General features: G+C 41.3%; 1 protein-coding gene across 3 annotated transcripts in view; it reads right to left on the reverse strand.

Moving 5' to 3' along the window:
- Positions 1–217: 217 nt before the first annotated feature.
- The window catches only part of exoc3l1 (exocyst complex component 3-like 1), a 31,232-nt gene continuing 12,671 nt past the window's right edge, over positions 218–18,778 (reverse strand). The window contains exons 4-16 of one of the 3 annotated variants that reach the window (XM_087844136.1): positions 17,727–17,946; positions 14,244–14,447; positions 13,541–13,740; positions 13,237–13,455; positions 13,052–13,122; positions 12,605–12,722; positions 12,365–12,490; positions 11,872–11,972; positions 10,140–10,256; positions 7,921–8,191; positions 7,605–7,760; positions 4,935–5,071; positions 218–2,637 (exon numbers count right to left, since the gene is read on the reverse strand). In XM_087844136.1, coding sequence (XP_087700262.1) covers positions 2,451–2,637; positions 4,935–5,071; positions 7,605–7,760; positions 7,921–8,191; positions 10,140–10,256; positions 11,872–11,972; positions 12,365–12,490; positions 12,605–12,722; positions 13,052–13,122; positions 13,237–13,455; positions 13,541–13,740; positions 14,244–14,447; positions 17,727–17,946 — 2,127 coding nt within the window. In that variant the 3' untranslated portion in view covers positions 218–2,450. Of the gene's footprint in view, positions 2,638–4,934; positions 5,072–7,604; positions 7,761–7,920; positions 8,192–10,139; positions 10,257–11,871; positions 11,973–12,364; positions 12,491–12,604; positions 12,724–13,051; positions 13,123–13,236; positions 13,456–13,540; positions 13,741–14,243; positions 14,448–17,726; positions 17,947–18,778 lie in introns of all 3 variants that reach the window. The other 2 variants (XM_087844138.1, XM_087844137.1) reach the window with 2 other exon arrangements.

The raw sequence follows: 18,778 nt of genomic DNA on the forward strand, positions 1-18,778 counted from the left end.
CTGTTTCTCTCACACCCTGTAAAGAAGAATTAAGAGGCAATAAAGATAAAGGACACTCTAGCAAAATAGATAAAAGTCAAACACATTTACAGTGCAGTAGTTCAAGATATAAATAAATACTTTATGCCAAGTAAAGAACATAATAAATAAATAATACTGCATCTGCTGATTGATAGTGATTTCAGTGCCTTATGCTTTTAATAATAGAAATACAAAGTTTACTTGATAAAGACTTTATTAAAACACTTATGGAACAGACTTTATGCACTTTAGAGGCTTTGAACCAGAAATGTAAAACCAATAACAAAACACCAAACAAAAGACAACAGTTGACTTTGTTACATAAATACAATAAATACTTTCTAAAAAACGAGATAAACAACATTTGGTACAAACAGCAAGCTTGAAATGAAAACACAGTTTCAGAGTGATTACAGAGCAGCTGCTCTGGTGGGATGTTCACAGCTGGGAAATCTCAAAGTAATAATAAAATAAATAATAAACTATAACTTATACACACTTTCATTTGTTCTTTTTTTTAATGTATGCACTTTCCTAAATTATCATCCATTTTTATGTCACCTTAATTTTAACATTTCAATGCATAATGCCATTGTTTCATGTCATATTTTTATATTTTATGCCACTTATATATTTAATGATTCATCAGTGTCTCATTTTAATTAATAATCCAACCACGTATTTAATATTTCTTATTTTCAGTTTAATTTCATTCTCATCTTTTATTTTATTTTTGTCACTTTTCTTTCATAATGTCACTTTCTATATGATGATTTCTTTATTTCATGTCTTTTTCTTTCATTTTGAAAGCTTTGATTTTCAACATACATTACATAAGAGTTATGCTTTATCTGAATTTCTACTATACTTTTTTATCTATTTTACCATAGTAACTTTGACTCAGCGGGAAGCAAACCCTGCCAAACACCCACGCTGCATTAATGTGTATACGCATGCTGCACAGCCAATTTAATTCAAACTCAACTCAAAGCATTTTTATTTTTGAAGCCCACCAATATCATAAATCTGTCCCATAACCTCTGTCTCCCCTCAAATCAGATGAAAATCTCCACAAAAAAGTTTAAAAGTGTCCTTTTTTTCAGTAGGAAGTTTTTAGTTTACATAAAGAAATCTAATATGCAGCATTTTGAGTCTTAAAAATGTTTTCTCACAAAGAAACGATCGAAAAACTTTGGTGCAGTTTATCCAGGCAGATTGTTTGTTTCACATAGAAACGTTTATGTTGATGTGAGATTTTACTCATGCAGGTCAAAGCAATGCTCAGCGCTCTTTAAAGTGACAGAAAGCAGAAATAACGTTTAACCAGTAACATGGTGGGTAATGAAGAAGAATGAAGGCAGCGTGCGAGCCTGTTTGTGCTGTTTGTCACTTTAAACCTGAACCAAAAGTCCCATTTGGACACGAATAACATCAACAGCTTTTTAAAGTGAAAATATGACAGCGTATCGAGACTATTGAAGGTTAAAGGAAAACCTCATTATCGAAACTCCTTTTGAAATGTAGTTTGTTGTTTCTCTTAATGACTGGAAAGCTGTTGTTTGTGTTCTAACATTTCCTCTTAGCGCACATTTTACTTGGAAATTGTTAAATTAGATGTTTTTCCCATCATAAAAATTCTGTTTTCCTTTTCTTTCTTGTCTTGATATTGTTTTTTCTCCACAAATCATACATGTGTGTTTCTCAGAATTGTATGACTTTAATCTCAGGATTTCTTCCTGCTTTACCCAGTCGCTCAGTTTCTCTGTTTGCATTTCTTTACCTTTAGTAATTCGCTCTCATTGTAATGGACACGAATATTCAGGTAGGAAAAAGATTTAAAAAACAAATAAATGTGACTAAATAAAACACATTTATTTATCTTCTGTCATTTGCTTAGAAATAACAGAACTACAGGACGTCTGGCCGCTGTTAATGTGACAGTTTGAGAAAGAGAACAGGTTACTTACCTGAAGCTGACATCACGAGAGCGCATGAATACTTTTTCACTTTGATCACAATATAATCCCCAGAGAAAAATAAGTCACATATGGTGTGGACTGATAATAAAATCACCCAGCCTGCCAAAGAGAAATAAATTCCATCCAAATGGGGCTACAGAGAGTGTATGAAGTGCACAATAGTCCTGTTACTGGACTTTAAAAATCATCCACATCCTGTTAAATCTGTCGTATAAACTGAAGAAAACTCTGACAGCGACTTCTGGAAGTATAGAAGACTTAAGGCAAACAAAACAACATCAGACCTGGACCAGCAAGTCGCCACCTCAAACCCCTGGTAAGCTGGAGGAGAAATAAATTCATGTGCATCACCGAGATCTTGAATAAATAAGGAGAGCTGGAGACTCTGCTCAGCACTGTTTCTAAGTGTTTATTTAGGAGCTCCCTGCTTTTTACACGAAACCCCTGCAGCTATGCACACTTGGCAGTTGGCAGGCAGAAGGCCATGGTGGAGGGAGGCACCAGGATGTCAGTGAAGATGGGTCGGTATCCGACGGGAAGAGGGGGAGCGCTCTGCTCCAGCAAATCCAGTACAGCCCCTTTGATGTCCCGGGAGACGTCGCCTCGGATTTCCAGCAGCACGGACACGTGCTCCTCACTGAGAGAACGAACACAAAATCTTTTACTACATTATTCACCAAAGGAAATGGACCGGTTCTTATCCAGCACTCAAAGCACCTTACATAACTCACCTCATTCACACAAGCTCTTACGTCTATGTAAGTGCTTTCTATGTAACATTCATGCTCTGATGGATGCTTGGGGTAAGTATCCTGCTCAAGGATCTTTGGCTTGGGCAGGGATCGACCCGCAGATGACCTGCTCTACTTCCTGAGCTACAGCCACCCCAGGAAGACTCATTTAATTTCACAATGTGTCTTTAAGATCATTTTAAATCGTATAGCATCGCTTTGGTGATTTTTCTTTCATAATGTCACTTGATTTTAGCTTTTCCTTCTACAATGTTTACACTTTTGATCATTCTGTTTTATATATGAGTTTATTTATTTCGTATTGATTTTTCTCACCTTTTCACCTGACGGCGTTACTTTAATTCAGACCATTTCATTTTTTCTAAAATCTAATTTTTATTTAGTTCACATCACCTTATTATACTCTTTTTTCCATAAATGTCACACTTTATGCCTTGTTTAATATCATGCCTCATGTCTCACAGCCTGAAAGTGAGTATAGACCAGGGTTTTAATAGTTTTGCAATTTTCATTAGTTTTTATTTTTATTTAGTTTTGACTTCAGATTTTCAATTTTATATCAGTTTTAATTAGTTTTTACCAATTGTTTGCTAGTTTAGTTTTTATTTTTTTTGAAAATCCTTAGTTTCAGTTTAGTTTTGATTAGTTTCAGTTATAGTTTTAGTTGTGTTTGCAATAATTAAGTGTAACAAAATCCCAGTTTCATCATATCAGTCATTCTGCTCATCCTTGGGTATGTTGCTATTCCAGCTACCATACTGCACCCTGGACAGGTCGCCTGTCTGTCGCAGGGCTAACATGAGACTATTAACTCTTGCAGCACCGGGTGTTCGTAATTTTGGTTCAAGTGAATTGATAAACTTTTTGAAGGTAATTGACTCACACAGTTGTGTAGATATCCCCGTCCTGTTGTCTCGGGATGCATCACGCTGCCTTGCCTGGGGTTAGCTTCTGTTTTCTGGGGATGAGGGTTGAGTGTGCTCCCTTACCTTCTCAAGGTAAGCTAGGTTAGCCTTCTTGTGTGAGCTTTTCAAGTGCACTTTAAGGTTTGTGGGATTTTTTTCCCTTTAGAAATGTCCCTCATAATTTGTCTGTTTCCACTACAAGACACTTGCTTTATCCAAAACACAGTCATATTCAAAGTAATCCCAAATTGGACTCTGGCGCTTTCTCCCAACTTTTCCTGACATGATTCTGCGCATGGACGGAGCAGCGACACAGAAACTCGACTAACGTGCTGCCACCTGCTGGCATAATGAGACCAAAATCCAAAAATCTGGAAACTAAACTTCATTTTCACCCTTGACTCTTGTATGACACGCACACATCAATGAAAACTAAACACATTTTTACTATAAATTCAGTTAATTTTAGTTAGTTTTGTGAACACTCATTATAGTTTTAGTTAGTTTTCCTTTTTTTGTTTTTATTTTTATTTCCGTTAACGAAAATGTTTTTTCACTTCTAGTTTTCGTTATTTCGTTAGTTTTTGTTAACGATAATAACCTTGGTATAGACTAAGTATAAAAACTAAATGTCAGGCTTTGTCCGTGTGCAAACCTGTGTGCAAAGCGGTTGCCTGTTTTGGGATCATATACTCGGGTGTAAATAATACTGTTGTAAGCAGGGTAAGAAACAATAAAAAAAGATTAAAGACTTTAGATGTGCTTAAAGAACTTTAAACCCTCCTGCTGTCATCTCACAGAGGTCTGAGAGATCTTCCATCAACGGTGATGCTAATTTCTAGAGACCTGATTGGTCAGCGGGCAGTGAGTTTGTGTTATGTCTATGTTCAGTTTGGGTTTTTCGTTTTTGCAGCTTTGTTCAGGTAAGTTATTTTCCTACTCCTGTGGTGCGTGCCATCATAAAAAAGGCTTTTCTCCTTTGAAACGCTCTGACTGATTATGAGATGAATTAAACCTCAGAAACAACCCAAAGACTTCTTGAAACGTCCCGTTTTGTCTGCTCACTTTGGAAGAATTTGTTCTGTTGTTTGTTGTTTCTTCACTCACTGAACAACCAAAGACAATCAGGGCTGTGGCAGCTTTATTAAAGCTTGTTTCCGAAAGCTGACGTATGACGTCTACAGTACAACTTTCTTCTGAACGACACTGGCAGTATTTGTTTCACACATCAAGCTTACAGAATGAGCAGCAGTTAGGGCGGAGGAGGTGCTGATTACCTGATGTCAGGATATTTGGCTGCAAGTCCAGACACCTCCAGTGTGAGCATGTTGGGGTCTTTGAGGCGGATGAATTCGGCCAGGACAGGGAGTAAGGCCAAAGGGTTCACTTCAGGTGCTGACCCTTCACCTTCCTGCTGAGACAGATCGATGCACGTGTGGCTTTGAGTGATCGAGCACAGACAGGTATGAATATTCTGTGGAAATTATTCAGTTAAGACATCGCAGCAGATGAAAACACGATTCTCATGCAGTACAACGGCAAACTATGTGTATACGAATACCCCAAAGTGCTCAATGTTAAATAAATAAATAAATAAAATACTTATGTATGATTGTTTCTACTCAGCGTGTTATTATCAAAGAAACTTATTTGACCACTTCTTTAAAAATAATTGTTCTACCAATGAATTTATTCATTAATTTGTAGTTAACAATAAAAGTAGATCATTAGAAGTATTTCATTTTGTCATGCAGTAATTCATATTACGTTTCTATTTCACAATATAGCTTTAAAATGTGTTTATTTCATTAAGCTATAATCCCACGTTTCATCTTTTTTTTTAAACTTTGTTCGTTTCATTTATTGTCACGGTTCTGGGACCCAGTATGGTCCCAGTATTTTGAGTTTATTATATTTTGGTTTAATTCTGCTTCATGGATTGTTTTCTTATTCTCTTGTAGTAATAATGATGATTATTATTCGTTTCTTGTTTCTGTTTATCCGTGCTTAAGGATTTGTGGTTTCATGTATTGTTTGAGTTCCATGTTATTTTGTCTCTCAGTATCGAGTCTGCGTTCTTGTTTAGTAATTCATGTTTCCTGTTTTATTGTGAAAGTCTTTGGTCATGTCCAAATTCATGGGCTGCATCCTCCTGAGGACCCGGCCTTCGCGGTCTACGTGGGTCGGGTCCTCAGAAGGTCGGGTAGGCCGGAAGTAAACGGCTGTGAAATTGGACGGTCTAGCCTTCTGATTAGCGTCACCGCTGTCTCGGTGGAGTTTAATAAACTCGGCCGTCTGCTCCTTGCTATCTAAAATATAACAGGACACTGGCGTAAATTCTCGACCGTCTCATACTTCTGTTTAATCAGTTTTCTGTTTGACGTTTAGTCAGCTGTGTAAAAACCAAGGAGGAACCCACCCGGGGGATTAATAAAGTTTTATTTTATCTAATCTAATAACTTTAATCTCAGCCAAACCGATTTACTCACGAACAAACAAAACACTGAAAAAAGCCCAACAATAACATTTTTAGGTTGTCTAAGTGACTTATATATTACGTTTAACCCGAGCAGCGAAAGTCCGCGGTGATCTGAAAATGATGTGCCGGGAGTTGTGCTGTTCTCGGCAGCTTAAGTGACCCTCGAGCTCCCGGCTTGCTATCGAGCTGGTGGGTAGCAGATGCTCCGAAAACGTCGAAGCACTTTTGCAAATATGCAATATCTTGATAAACCGAGCAGATATTTGATGTTTACACAGCTACTTTCTCGCCTGAAAATATGTTAAAAGTTTATTTTGTGACCCAGAAAGATTAGTATGAGTAATTTTAAAACTTAGTAGCGGCCGCCATTGTTGGAAACTGGAGTTTGGCTGGGCCGCGCTATGAATTCTGGGATATGGTAGGCCACGAAGGACACACCCGACCCATCCTTCAAATTCGGGGAAAAGGGGGACGCATTTGTCGGCTGCATTCGGAGGAGTCTACGAATTTGGACAGCCTTCGGCGCGTCGCTGTGACGTAATCGGTCTACAAATGCGGCCTCAGGAGGAAGCAGCCCATGAATTTGGACACGACATTTGTCTTATGTTAGCGTGTGCAGCTTGGCTCCCCCCGTCTCGTTAGCCCTGATCTCTCCCAGCTGTGTCTCCCTTCTGTTGCCCATTCCCTCATTACTACCCTGTGTATTTAAGCCCTGTGTTTTCCTGTGCTCGGTGTCGCGTCGTACCATCAGATCATGCCTGTGTGTTTTCGTGGCAGTTTTTCATGTTCAGTACCATTGCTCAGTTTCATCTTTTGTTTTCTGCCAGCAAATAAAGCTGAGGTTTTTTTTGAGTTACAATTCAGTGTTCGAGTCCTGCGTTTGGATCCTCCTCTCCGCCTGCACGCACACAGAGCCCTGACATTTATATATTTTTATTTCTACATTTTTCCATTTTTCCTCAATTTCTTTATGTTATGTCATATTTTAGTTTTATTATACTTTAGATTATTCAATTTAAAAAAAAAAATCATCATATATTGTTTAAATGTTTAAAAATTAATTAAATTGTACGTCAATGTTTATCTAATTATGCATTTGTAATTTCATGATTCACATGAATGCTTTTCTACTTTTACATCCTTTGATTTGGTCTCTTTTTTTATGTTAATCTTATTTTAATTATTTCATTTTTATTTCAAAATATCACTTGATTTTGTTCCATTTCATTTCATTTTTATGTCCTTGTTCATTTTATAATGTCATGTGTATTTTGTTAATCTGTTAAATTAATTGAATATTGACCAGCACGGGCCTAAATAAAATACATTTTCAAACTGCAGCTAATGTAGTACTCATATTTCTATAAAGTCTCGACCTTAACATACTGATATTGTTCAGTGTTACATACCCTGGTACATTTTTCTGCATCATGTGTAATAATATTGTGTAATAGTACTTTATACCCACCAGGCTGTGGAAGATTTCTCTGAACAGCTGGTCGTCCTGAAGCATCTGCTGAGCGAGCTGCCTCCTCTCCTCGCCACTACGACACACCAGCCTCTTCTGCATCAGAGCCCTGACGTACTCCACCACCATCAGCCACTGGGCCTCTTCCTGCAGACGCTGCACACACAGAATGTATAAAACAAATATGCACTATGAGACTTATTCCTCTCTTCGGAGGTTATTTACACTTTCTTCGGTTATTAGGTTCTGTACCTCTAAACCACCTTTACCCTCGACACACACAGTACATTTTTAAACCGCTCTCTGAATCTGATACCTGCCGGCAGGGAGGCCGAACGCGCAAGTACAGCTCCAGGTGACGCTCCAGGACGCGGCAAAGTTTGGGGGTCGGGTCTCCCTGAGCCAGCCAGGGTCGGGTGAGCAGGCCTGGGAGGAAAGGCTTCAAATCCAGCAAGAGCTGATCCATGACAAGCCGGCACGCCCGCCGCACCGCCCGGTCCAGAGCTGCCAGAGGGTTAGGAGGAGTGCGAGTGAACTGGCCTGCCGACTGGGACGACTGCTGCTGCTGCAGGCTCTCCGTGGACTTCCTGCACCGACAGTGAACAACAATTAATCCTCTCTGAGACCACACACATCTTTGCTCCTCAAATCGATCTAACTGTTCACTGCACCGATCTGGCAGGTCACTACGATATGAACAAACATGTGCTTTCTTTGTCTTATACGGCACTAAACAAGCTGTTTTTGGGACACTCAGATTCCGAGCCATGATCTTCATCTCTGGAAAACTGAAACGCGGCGCTTCGAGGCTCCTGAAACTAATCGCATTTAGAGCAAATACCGTTTCACAGGCGCAGCTATTCACTGTCTCACATGACATACACCCTCGTATTGTGATGGTCTGCTTGCTTGCTTATAACGTTTCCATGCCGATGGGTGGAGCAGAACATCAGCTCAACTGGAGTGTTTCCTCAATTAAACTCCACCCTTCCTCAGACCTTCAGCGGCTTTTCTTTTGTGCTTTGTGCCACTCAACATGTCCAGATACACACAGGTCATCATTACTGATGATTCTCACCTCACAGTTGGGTTTTTCTTTGTCTTTTTTTAATTTGATACCAAGATAAATTAGTATTTAGTGGCCTTCACCCTGTATCTTCCTCTTTTGTCATGGCTTTAGAGCCAAACCAGAGTGCAGAAAATTACATTAAGACAGTTAATTATTAATGGCTAACTGTTGTGTGACTTATAGCTAAACTCATAATAAAGATCAGGACTCAACCTGTGCATCGGGATTATGTCCAAAGTCTAGGAACCCTCAAATGGGACTGCATGTAGTGGCACTGGGATGTCTTTGCTTCAGAACTTCCCAGTGGGATTAATAAGTGACCCCAAACCATCAAATGATGGATCGATTCAACATGAGAGCACTGAGAGTGTGCACGTCCTGGAGCATTTATCAATCAGAAGCTCCTGTGTGTGGTGACCAGTGTTGGTCAAATTACTTGAAAAAAGTAATCAGTAACTAATTTCTGATTACTTCCCCCAAAAAGTAATCCCGTTACTTTACTGGTTACTTATTTTCAAAAGTAATTAATTACTTAGTTACTTAGTTACTTTTTAAAAACACGATTTACAACCTGAATAGGTGATAAAGTGATAGATCTTTCAGCCCAATTCTACTTTTTCTGCATAATTCATCATACAAAATGTAATCAAATGGAAAAGTCTCTTTTTAAAACTTGTTTTATTAGTTTTAATCTTTTAACTTTATGCATCAAGCAAAAATTTAATTATATGCAACATTCTCTGACTGGAAGAAATTAGTTTAATATTTAAACCTATTTTCTGCACATTCCAGCACATAAAATAAAATAGTTTTTGTGTGTTTACACTCAGTCTTTCAAATAGATGCAAGTAAAACACAGCAGAAAATAAATAAAGTCAAAGACTAGCGGTCCTGTTGCTCTATTTTCACCTGTAAAGCAGGAGTGGGGTAGGCGGAGGTTTACCCTGGTGCAGGTGTGCAGCGGTCAGTGGAAGAATCCGCGAGTTTCTCTGTGAGTTTCTCATTACGTCGTAGCTACTCGGTGCTTGCTCGGAAGTTTAGGGGTTTTTTGCTGTAAAAAGAAGTTTTCTTCCCACGCACAACGGACACTAATGTTTTTCAAACTCAAAGTAAGGTCAGTACTTCCACGCTTTAAACGCTGCACGCTCATACTCTCTCTGCACTCGATATATGATCCATTGTTGATCTGCACACAGCTGTTGTCACGAACGTCGCACTCGCTGACGTCACTGTCATGAGACATTCTCGCAAAAAATCACGGTTTTAGTAACGCAGTAACGCAGCGTTCCTACGGGAAAGTAACGGTAATCTAATTACCATTTTTGCAATAGTAATCCCTTACTTTACTCATTACTTGAAAAAAGTAATCGGATTACAGTAACGTGTTACTTGTAACGCGTTACTGCCCATCTCTGGTGGTGACTACTTACTTCCACACCTGCACTGATGTTCCACTACAAACTTACTTGAGGATGATGCAGTTGCTGATGGAGGCCAGCAGATAGTGGAGGTAGAACTTATTTTTGCTGTTGCTCAGATCCCTGCGATGATCCTTTCCGAATTCCACCAGAGCTTCACGAAACCTGGAGGTCAAAGTAGATGTAATACTCATAAAATTATTGCAAAAGGAAAAAATGCAGCAGGGGGAGCACAAACTGTAGTTCTTCTAACTTCCCACTAGAGGCATGCTCCAAAAAAAAGAGTCAACCCCAACAGACTAATGAATCCAGCTGGATACTGGATTTAGGGGCATAGCCATGCTGACTGACAGGTATCCTGACAGAGGTGGCATGAGCTGATCCATGCTTGCTAGGCCTCACCTCTGTTAAGTGGAGTCATTAAACTGAACCTTCTACCACACTGGCTATTCTGCTTTGACTTTGAGGCATTCTCTTCCAGAGAAACTGGGACATTTTCTCTTTTTGGACCATTTTCTTTAAACCCTAGAGATGGATGTTTGATGTTTGATGTGACTGAAAGTCTCAGAGCAGTTTGAACTTCAGCAGGTTGCCTTGACCATGTCTGTATGTCTAAATCCACTGAGTTGTTTTCGTGATTGTTCACGGTAATAAGCAGTTAAACAGGAGCATCTACTGAAATGACTGGTGAGTGTACATAGCAGCAATAAGGAAATGATAAAACTTGATCTGACTTGAAGTCTACAAACAGTGTAACCTGGGCTAAAGAGCAAATACTAGGGCGATCGTGGCTCAAGAGTTGGACGTTCGCCTTGTAATTGGGAGGTTGCCGGTTCGAGCCCCGGTTTGGACAGTCTCGGTCGTTGTGTCCTTGGGCAAGACACTTCACCCGTTGCCTACTGTTGGTGGTCAGAGGGCCCGGTGGCGCCAGTGTCCGGCAGCCTCGCCTCTGTCAGTGCGCCCCAGGGTGGCTGTGGCTACGACGTAGCTTGCCATCACCAGTGTGTGAATGTGTGTGTGAATGGGTGGATGACTGGTTGTGTAAAGTACGGAGCCCCGCAGGGGACATGGGAGAAAAAAAAATTAAGACGGACTTTTGCGAGATCTCGCAAAACTAACTCGGGATCTCGCAAAACTTTTGCGAGATCTCGCAAAACAAACTCGGGATCTCGCAAAACTTTTGCGAGATCTCGCAAACGTTTTAGCCGCATTCTTCGGACGCTGGCTCGAAGCCGACCGGGAGGTCGAGGCACGATGTGCCGGGAAAGCGGTGTTCCTCCCGGCTGTAGTAGGTCTCGACCTCCCGATAGCTCGAAGCTAACGGGACGTCTCGACCTCCCGTTAGCTTCAAGCTAATGGGAAGAATGCGGCTAAAACTTCTGCGAGATCTCGCAAAACTTTTGCGAGATCCCGAGTTTGTTTTAAGAGATCCCGAGTTTGTTTTGCGAAATCTCGCAAAAGTTTTGCGAGATCCCGAGTTTGTTTTGCGAAATCTCGCAAAAGTTTTGCGAGATCCCGAGTTTGTTTTGCGAGCTCTCGCAAAAGTTTTGCGAGATCCCGAGTTTGTTTCGCGAGCTCTCGCAAAACTTTTGCGAGATCCCGAGTTAGTTTTGCGAGATCTCGCAAAAGTTTTGCGAGATCTCGCAAAAGTCCGTCTTAATTTTTTTTTCTCCCATGTCCCCTGCGGGGCTCCGTAGTAAAGCGCTATACTAATACAGGCCATTTTACTAAGCAAAAGTATGTTCAGGAGCACAGACACACAACGTCCATGCGCACACACCTGTTCAGGAGGTTCTCCATCTCATACAGTCCCATCTGTATAGTCTGATCTCGCAGGGACTCGCCGATCATCAGAGCCACCCGGGCGTTCTCCTCCAGCATCTACCACCGTGACACACAAATCCACACAGCATAGTTATATAAAACACTCCGAGAAGTCCACACCAACTCTACCTTCAGTGGGGAACTTGAACTAAGTTTAATAGCAGAGAATGTGAGATCTTCGTTTCTGCCAGTGCATTTCCAAGAAGCACATAATTTCATTACATATAGAATCTGCAGGGTGTGGACAGGGATGAAGATCATCATTGTGATTACATTATCACGTGATTACATTATCCAGCTCCAAAACCAGGATCCACAGTCATGCTGCATGCGAGGATTGTAAGATACTCATTTAAGGGTTTATTAAAGAAACTTTCAAATGTGTAAAATTTGCTCCACGTCATGGATCTGTGATTGTATTTACCTGATGTTTTTATAGCACTGGTTACCTGTGTGATGATTGTGGGCAGGCTTGTTTGGTAGAAGCCCTCATGGTCTGTATCTGGCTCCTGGTCCCTCTGCCAGTCCTGCAGCTCCACCTGCAGAGCTTTGTGCATCCATTCAGATACACTCTTCTACAGCAGCAATGACACACACACACACACTCTATGTGTACTTAATGCAACACGGACAGTTTCATTATATAAAACATCTGTCTTCTGTATATGCAGACTGTATCCAGTGCTCACCCGAACACTCTGCACGTATTTGCTCTGCAGCTGCTCGAGTCCCTCTGTGGAGATTAGAGGCCTCAGCTCTTCTCTCTCCATCTCCGTCACCAGCTCAGGATGACCCATCATGTCCGGGCTGCCAAAACAAGACTGCCACGTTCAGATTTTAGTGGCTTTAATAGTCATTGTAATGAAGTATTAATGAACTCGCGGCTTCTTGTGACGTTAATGGCTGAACGTGGGTTTGAAGAGTTCAGCCAAAGGGTGGCGTTTCATGCTAATCAAAGTCCATAACTTCACAGTAATAACAAAACATAGTTGTGTGTCTCTTGATTCTTCTCTCGTCCAATCTTGTGATTAGCTCAAGATTAAAATCTTCCAAACTGCTGCTTAGAAATATCCTGAAAAACTCACTTTATGGTAACAGAGAAAGGATAGAATACAGATTCTGATCACGAGCCTCACCTGTTGTAGATGTGCAGCACCCAGTTGAGCACAGCGAAGATTTCACCGCTCTCCAGGTCCCAGCTGCTAACCTAGGCCACAAATATCACTTACATGTGGACAGTGATGGTGGTCGGTGTTTAAAACAACAGAAGAAGATAGATGTGTAGTATTCATGATGAGGTGGCGTTGTTCATTTCACCGACCTGTGTCAGGTGGGCGTGTAAACAGCGGTGGCTGGCCCTCAAGTAGGTTCCAGTCAGCTTGTAGTGTTGCGGGACGCAGTGCTCCAGCAGGTGGCGTACGGTGGCCAGGTCGGCCATGATGCCGTGCTGCAGTGCAGAGAGGTGACCCGCCAGACCCGGACCACGTGTGTGCAGATAGGAAACACTGCGAAACCGCGCCGCCACTGCCTCCTCTAGTACCTGGGAGTATGAGCGAACTGAGACATACGTTTGTATATTCAAAAGCAGAAACTTGGTAACGGTGTTTGTATCAGGTGCCGCTGACCTTGAAGAAGCACGCTCTCCAGCAGCGAGGTCGTCCAGGGGGTAGGGGCCTGCCGTTGCCTCCGCCGCCTCCCCTCTCCTCCAGCAGAGTTTGGTCCAGCGCCTCCTCCCGCTCCACAATCCTGACAGCGGATACGAACGGCGTGGGGTTTTGTCGGGCCAGCGCCAGAGCACTGCTCACCACCGCCCACAGCTCCTTCCCTGCAGCGCCAGGATGAATGTGGAGTATGAAGATATCAGGTTTCAACCGGCAGACTTTGTGCTTTCATCATCAGGACCACAGAAGCTGGGATTAAACATTTTATTAAAGCTGCTAATGCCCAATGGCACTCTTTCCATGACACTGCTTTTTCTACACGCTTCTTTGATGTATTCTTGCTTTAGAAAAGTCAACTGTTAAGCTTATCGCATATCCTGGGTGCATATTAAATATCGCTGAATGTTATCATTCGTTTTCTTTTACAAATAAAGGTTTCTCTCCAGAACAAAACTGGTTGCTACAGCTGCAAATGTATCAAGATCAGTTATTTAAAACCATGTCTCAACAACTTTAAGCAACTTATATGAATGAATTTTTTTTTTTTTACAGAAACATGTAAATCTGATTAACAGTGATGTGTTGTTAGGCTGCTAGGAGAGGAACTTTAACAAAAAATGATGGTTAAGCTTGAACAGATTTTCCTGTATCTTAATGAGTTCCTCACCCAGTGCATCGACCAGGTGCCGGACTCCAGAGAAATATTTGGCCACCACTTCCTGGTCTTCAGTGCTGAGTGCACCTCCTGCGGCCTTGTTGAGCTGCCACAGAATATCATCCTGCAAGTACTCCAGATCCATCAGCTTGGCATGGGCCTCCAACAGCCGCCGGGACTCCACCAGGCGCTCTGTCTCCATCACCATGCTACGCACTGGGCAATAGAGGGTAATGGTAAATGGACTTGTTCTTATATAGCGCTTTTCTACTCTGTCTGAGCGCTCAAAGCGCTTTATACAACTAATTCATTCACCCAATCACACAAGCACTTTTTTCTGACCTAAGTGCTAAGTAGTCTACCATTCATACACATTCACACTCCGATGGACGCATCGGAGAGCAACATGGGGTTAGTATCTTGCCCAAGGATATTTGGCATGCAGACTGGAGCAGCCTAGGATCAAACCACCGACCGTCTGGTTAGTGGCTGACCTGCTCTGCCACCTGAGCTACAGCCACCCCGCATGTATTAGATTGCATTATCACAGCATGTGCACACTTTCAAAGCTTTTAAGGCCTCAGCATGGAAAACTCAATATCCTTAAAATATCCTTAAAATCCTTGACTAATTTAATAGTCGACGCGTCGTTTGAGGCTTTGTTTAGATCCCAAAAGACGCAGGAATAAGTAGTAGGATTTAAGGGTGTCACAACGGACGGAAACAGAAGATGGCAGCACTGTATGTACAAGGACGCCAGCTGCCGTTAAACCCCGAAGAAGAAGAAGCTGTGTCCCAGAATTCATAGCGCAGCCCAGCTCAGTTTCCAACAATGGCGGCAGCTAGTTAGTTTTAATATTACTCTTATTATTCTTTCTGGGTCACAAAATAAACGTTTAACATATTTTCAGGCGAGAATGTAGCTGTGTAAACCTCAAATATCTGCTCAGTTTATCAAGACACCACATATTTTCAAAAGCGCTCCGACGTTTTCGGAGACGTCTGTTACCCACTAGCTCGATAGCTAGCCGGGGGCTAGGCTAACTAGAGCCGTGAGAACACCGGACTCCGGCAAATCGTTTTCAAACCCACCGCTGTCCTTCACTACTCAGGTTAAACATGATATATAAGTCACTTAGATAACTTAAAAATGTTATTGTTTGACTTTTTTTAGTATTTTATTTGTTCCTGAGTAAATCGGTTTGGCTGAGATTAAAGTTATAGTTTTTACACAGCTGAATAAACGTCAAGCAGACAGCTGATTATCAGAAGTGTGAGATGCTCGAGAATATACTCCGGTGTCCTGTTATATTTTAGATAGCAAGGAGTTTATTAAACTTCACCAAAACAATCTGCAAATTTCATTAAAATTTAATAAACTATCATCTTGTCTTTATTTTTAGTTAGCACATACCTTAAACACTTAAAGCTGTAAGCTAATGATAGTTATATAAGAGCAGATGCTGCTGGTGCAATAAGCTGTATGTTGATGATCTGATTAATCGACTAATCGCAAAAATAATCGGTGACTAGTCGACTATCAAAATAATTGTTTGTGGCAGCCCTAGTGGTGGTTTACATGGAACTATAAGAATTACCAAAAGAATTATTAAACATGAAAAAGTTTACACTGCGCTATACACAGTTTTTTATAGTTTCTGTTTGAAGTCATTATGAGTGGATATCCCGTAATGCGGTCATCATAGATGACGGTGACATCAGAAGCCCCACCCACCTGCCATTTAAACATGGCTGCAAAGGGCAGCCAATCAGAACATTCTCTTTTAGGCATGCAGACACACCTCTGAATATCAGGCAGAAAAATAAGGGGATTTTCCAACCAGCAATAGCGTAAATGTCATATTCAGATACATGTGGTAGTTAAAATTAAACACTAGAACTCAATGCAGCACATTCACAGACAAGAACCTTGTTACTTAGCAGATCTAAATAAATGCTTTCCGAACATTATGCCGTTCATTACGGGGCGCATGTATTAGATTGCATTATCACTAGGGGTGGGTTTTTATAATCGATTTATCGATTAAAATCGATTCTGGCTTGGATAACGTAAAATCGATTCATTAAAATCCTGAATCGATTTTTTAATATAAATTTATTTTGCCCGAAATGCCAGAATCTCTGGTGAAATCTCACAAAATTTCAACAACCACCAAACAGCTAAGACAGTAAATGAGAGCAGGAACACGGATTCTGCACAAAGACTTAAACACACAGCGCGACCCGCGGATCAGAATCAGTTAGATGTCGCCTTTCTCACGGTCGGGCTGAAAGCCGACAGCTCGCTGATTCTGATCTGTCGGCGGTTCAGCGCTTTGTGTTCACGCCCTTTATGCGCTGATTCTGAAGCTGTTAGTTTGATGTCTCTCCAAACAATATTGACCGAACCAGCAGCAAAAGAAGATCCAAACTACGCTTCACATAAACATCGTCATGTATTCACTCTGACTTTTCCTGTTTTGCTTCGACCACAGCTCTCTACCTCTCTCTCTGTACTGTTTTCTGCATTATTCGGTTGCTTGTTACGCACAAGACTACCGTTGTTCACAGCGCTGTCGGCCGACGTTTTTTTTCCCGTTTTATATACTTCCGAAAAGAAAACCTAATTTCTGCTGTTCAATACTGAACAAATTTAAACTTTTTTAAAATTATGCAAAATGCAAAACGCTCAGCTGTGTCTCTAATAAAACCGCTGTAACTTCAGAGGTAATGTTCATGTGTTGATTAATGGTTTTCTTTCGTTTTTGATGTACTGCAGAATATTTTTATAAAATCCCAGGCCAGGAAAATCGCCTTCATGTTTTTCTGTGTTTTATCCTCAGCTACTTTGACACAAAGGCAGTCTTGCGTGTGTCAGCTTCCTTTTTATAGATACAAAAATATGTAAATGTACTGATCTGAATTATAATATTTCTGACTGTCAAAATTTCCCAGATTCAAATCGAAGTGAATCGAATCGAATCGAATTAAATTGAATCGTGGATCGAATCGATTCGGGACCTTGTGAATCGGAATTGAATCGATTCTAGAAATCAGTGACGATACCCAGCCCTAATTATCACAGCATGTGCACACTTTTAAAGCTTTTAAGGCCTCAGCATGGAAAACTCAGTATCCTTAAAATACACATTAGAGCAGTGGGACACCTTTTTTATGTGTTTTCAAATCATAAACACACAGAAACAAACAAAGTCACAGTTAAATTTTCCAAAATGCATCAATGTAAATGTTTTATGGTGTTAGTGTCAGCTTTCAAATAGTTTTCCTATTCCTATTTTACTGTGTAAAATGATGTCATCTTTAGATTTAAAGTCCTTTCATGTCAAATTAAAACCAGTTATAATAATCTGCTCATCATATAACAGGATTAAGGCAAATGTATGCATGTATGCATGCAAAGCGTGATGACCGGGACATCTACGTTAGTCACTTTCGTCGTGGGATCCTACTTTCATCCACACAGCCGCTTCTCACCGGAGTAAAGTCGTGGCAGGTTGCTAACGGCAGCGAGGAGCTGACTGTGGTTTGCAGACACCTCTCTCAGTCTCTCCAGAGATCTTCCCCCCTCTGTGTTTTGATCAGACTCCAGTCCAGCTTTCTTCAAATCACGCGACACTTCCCTCAGCTCAGTCCGGGCCTCGCGGAGCTGCTCCAGACCCCAGCCCACTCCCTCCAGGTACGACTGGACCATGGACTAAAAAGAAAGGGATTGCAGTGTTAATGTTAGGTCTATTTACAAAAAACGGAAAAAACAGCAAAACTTTTCCTTTGTCCTTCCACCTCCCTATATGCCATCTTTCTTCTGAATGGAACTAAAAACCCTCCTGAAGGTTTTCGTGATTTTTGGTCAGCAGTGGTTTTCTCCTTGGAACTTTTCTACGGATGCCATTTTTTTCCTCGTCTCTTACTGAAGAATCATGACCTCTGACCTCTACTGGGACAAGTGAGGCCTGCAGGTCTTTGATGTTGTTCTGGGTTCTTTTGTGACCTCGTGGATGAGTCGTCGACGAGCTTTTAGGGTAATTATCAACACCACTGTTCCAAGTGGTGTTGATAATGATTCAGTGGAGTCCCAAAGTCTTAGAAATATCTTTCCTTTCCAGACTAATAGACATCAGTGACTAGGGATGGGTACCGGTATCGGCACCGGTTCTGACATAAACGGTAGTAACCAGACCGAAAAGCAGCGCACATTTCGGTGCTTTATTTCCTGAGCTGTGATACACTTTAGATTCTAGCCAATCATTTTACGTTTCCGAGGATAGTAGGCGGGTCCAGGTACGTACGTTCTTTTAGAGCAGAGCTACAGATTAAAAATGCCCAAGGCGAAGCGGTCAAAAGTCTGGCTGTACTTCACAGCAAAAGATGCAAACTCAGCAGCTGCAACAAGTGCTTTAAGCTGATACTGTGATACTGTCAAAGGAGGTAACACCTCAAATCTGATGAAACACCTGGCGACGCATAGCGGGTTTTTTTAAAGCCGAGAAATGCACTGTATTTGATAGCTTGCTGTGAGACCTCACACC

The sequence above is a fragment of the Neolamprologus brichardi genome, chromosome 7, assembly GCF_056152115.1.
Source record: "Neolamprologus brichardi isolate AB-2024 chromosome 7, ASM5615211v1, whole genome shotgun sequence".
NCBI classification, from domain to species: domain Eukaryota; kingdom Metazoa; phylum Chordata; class Actinopteri; order Cichliformes; family Cichlidae; genus Neolamprologus; species Neolamprologus brichardi.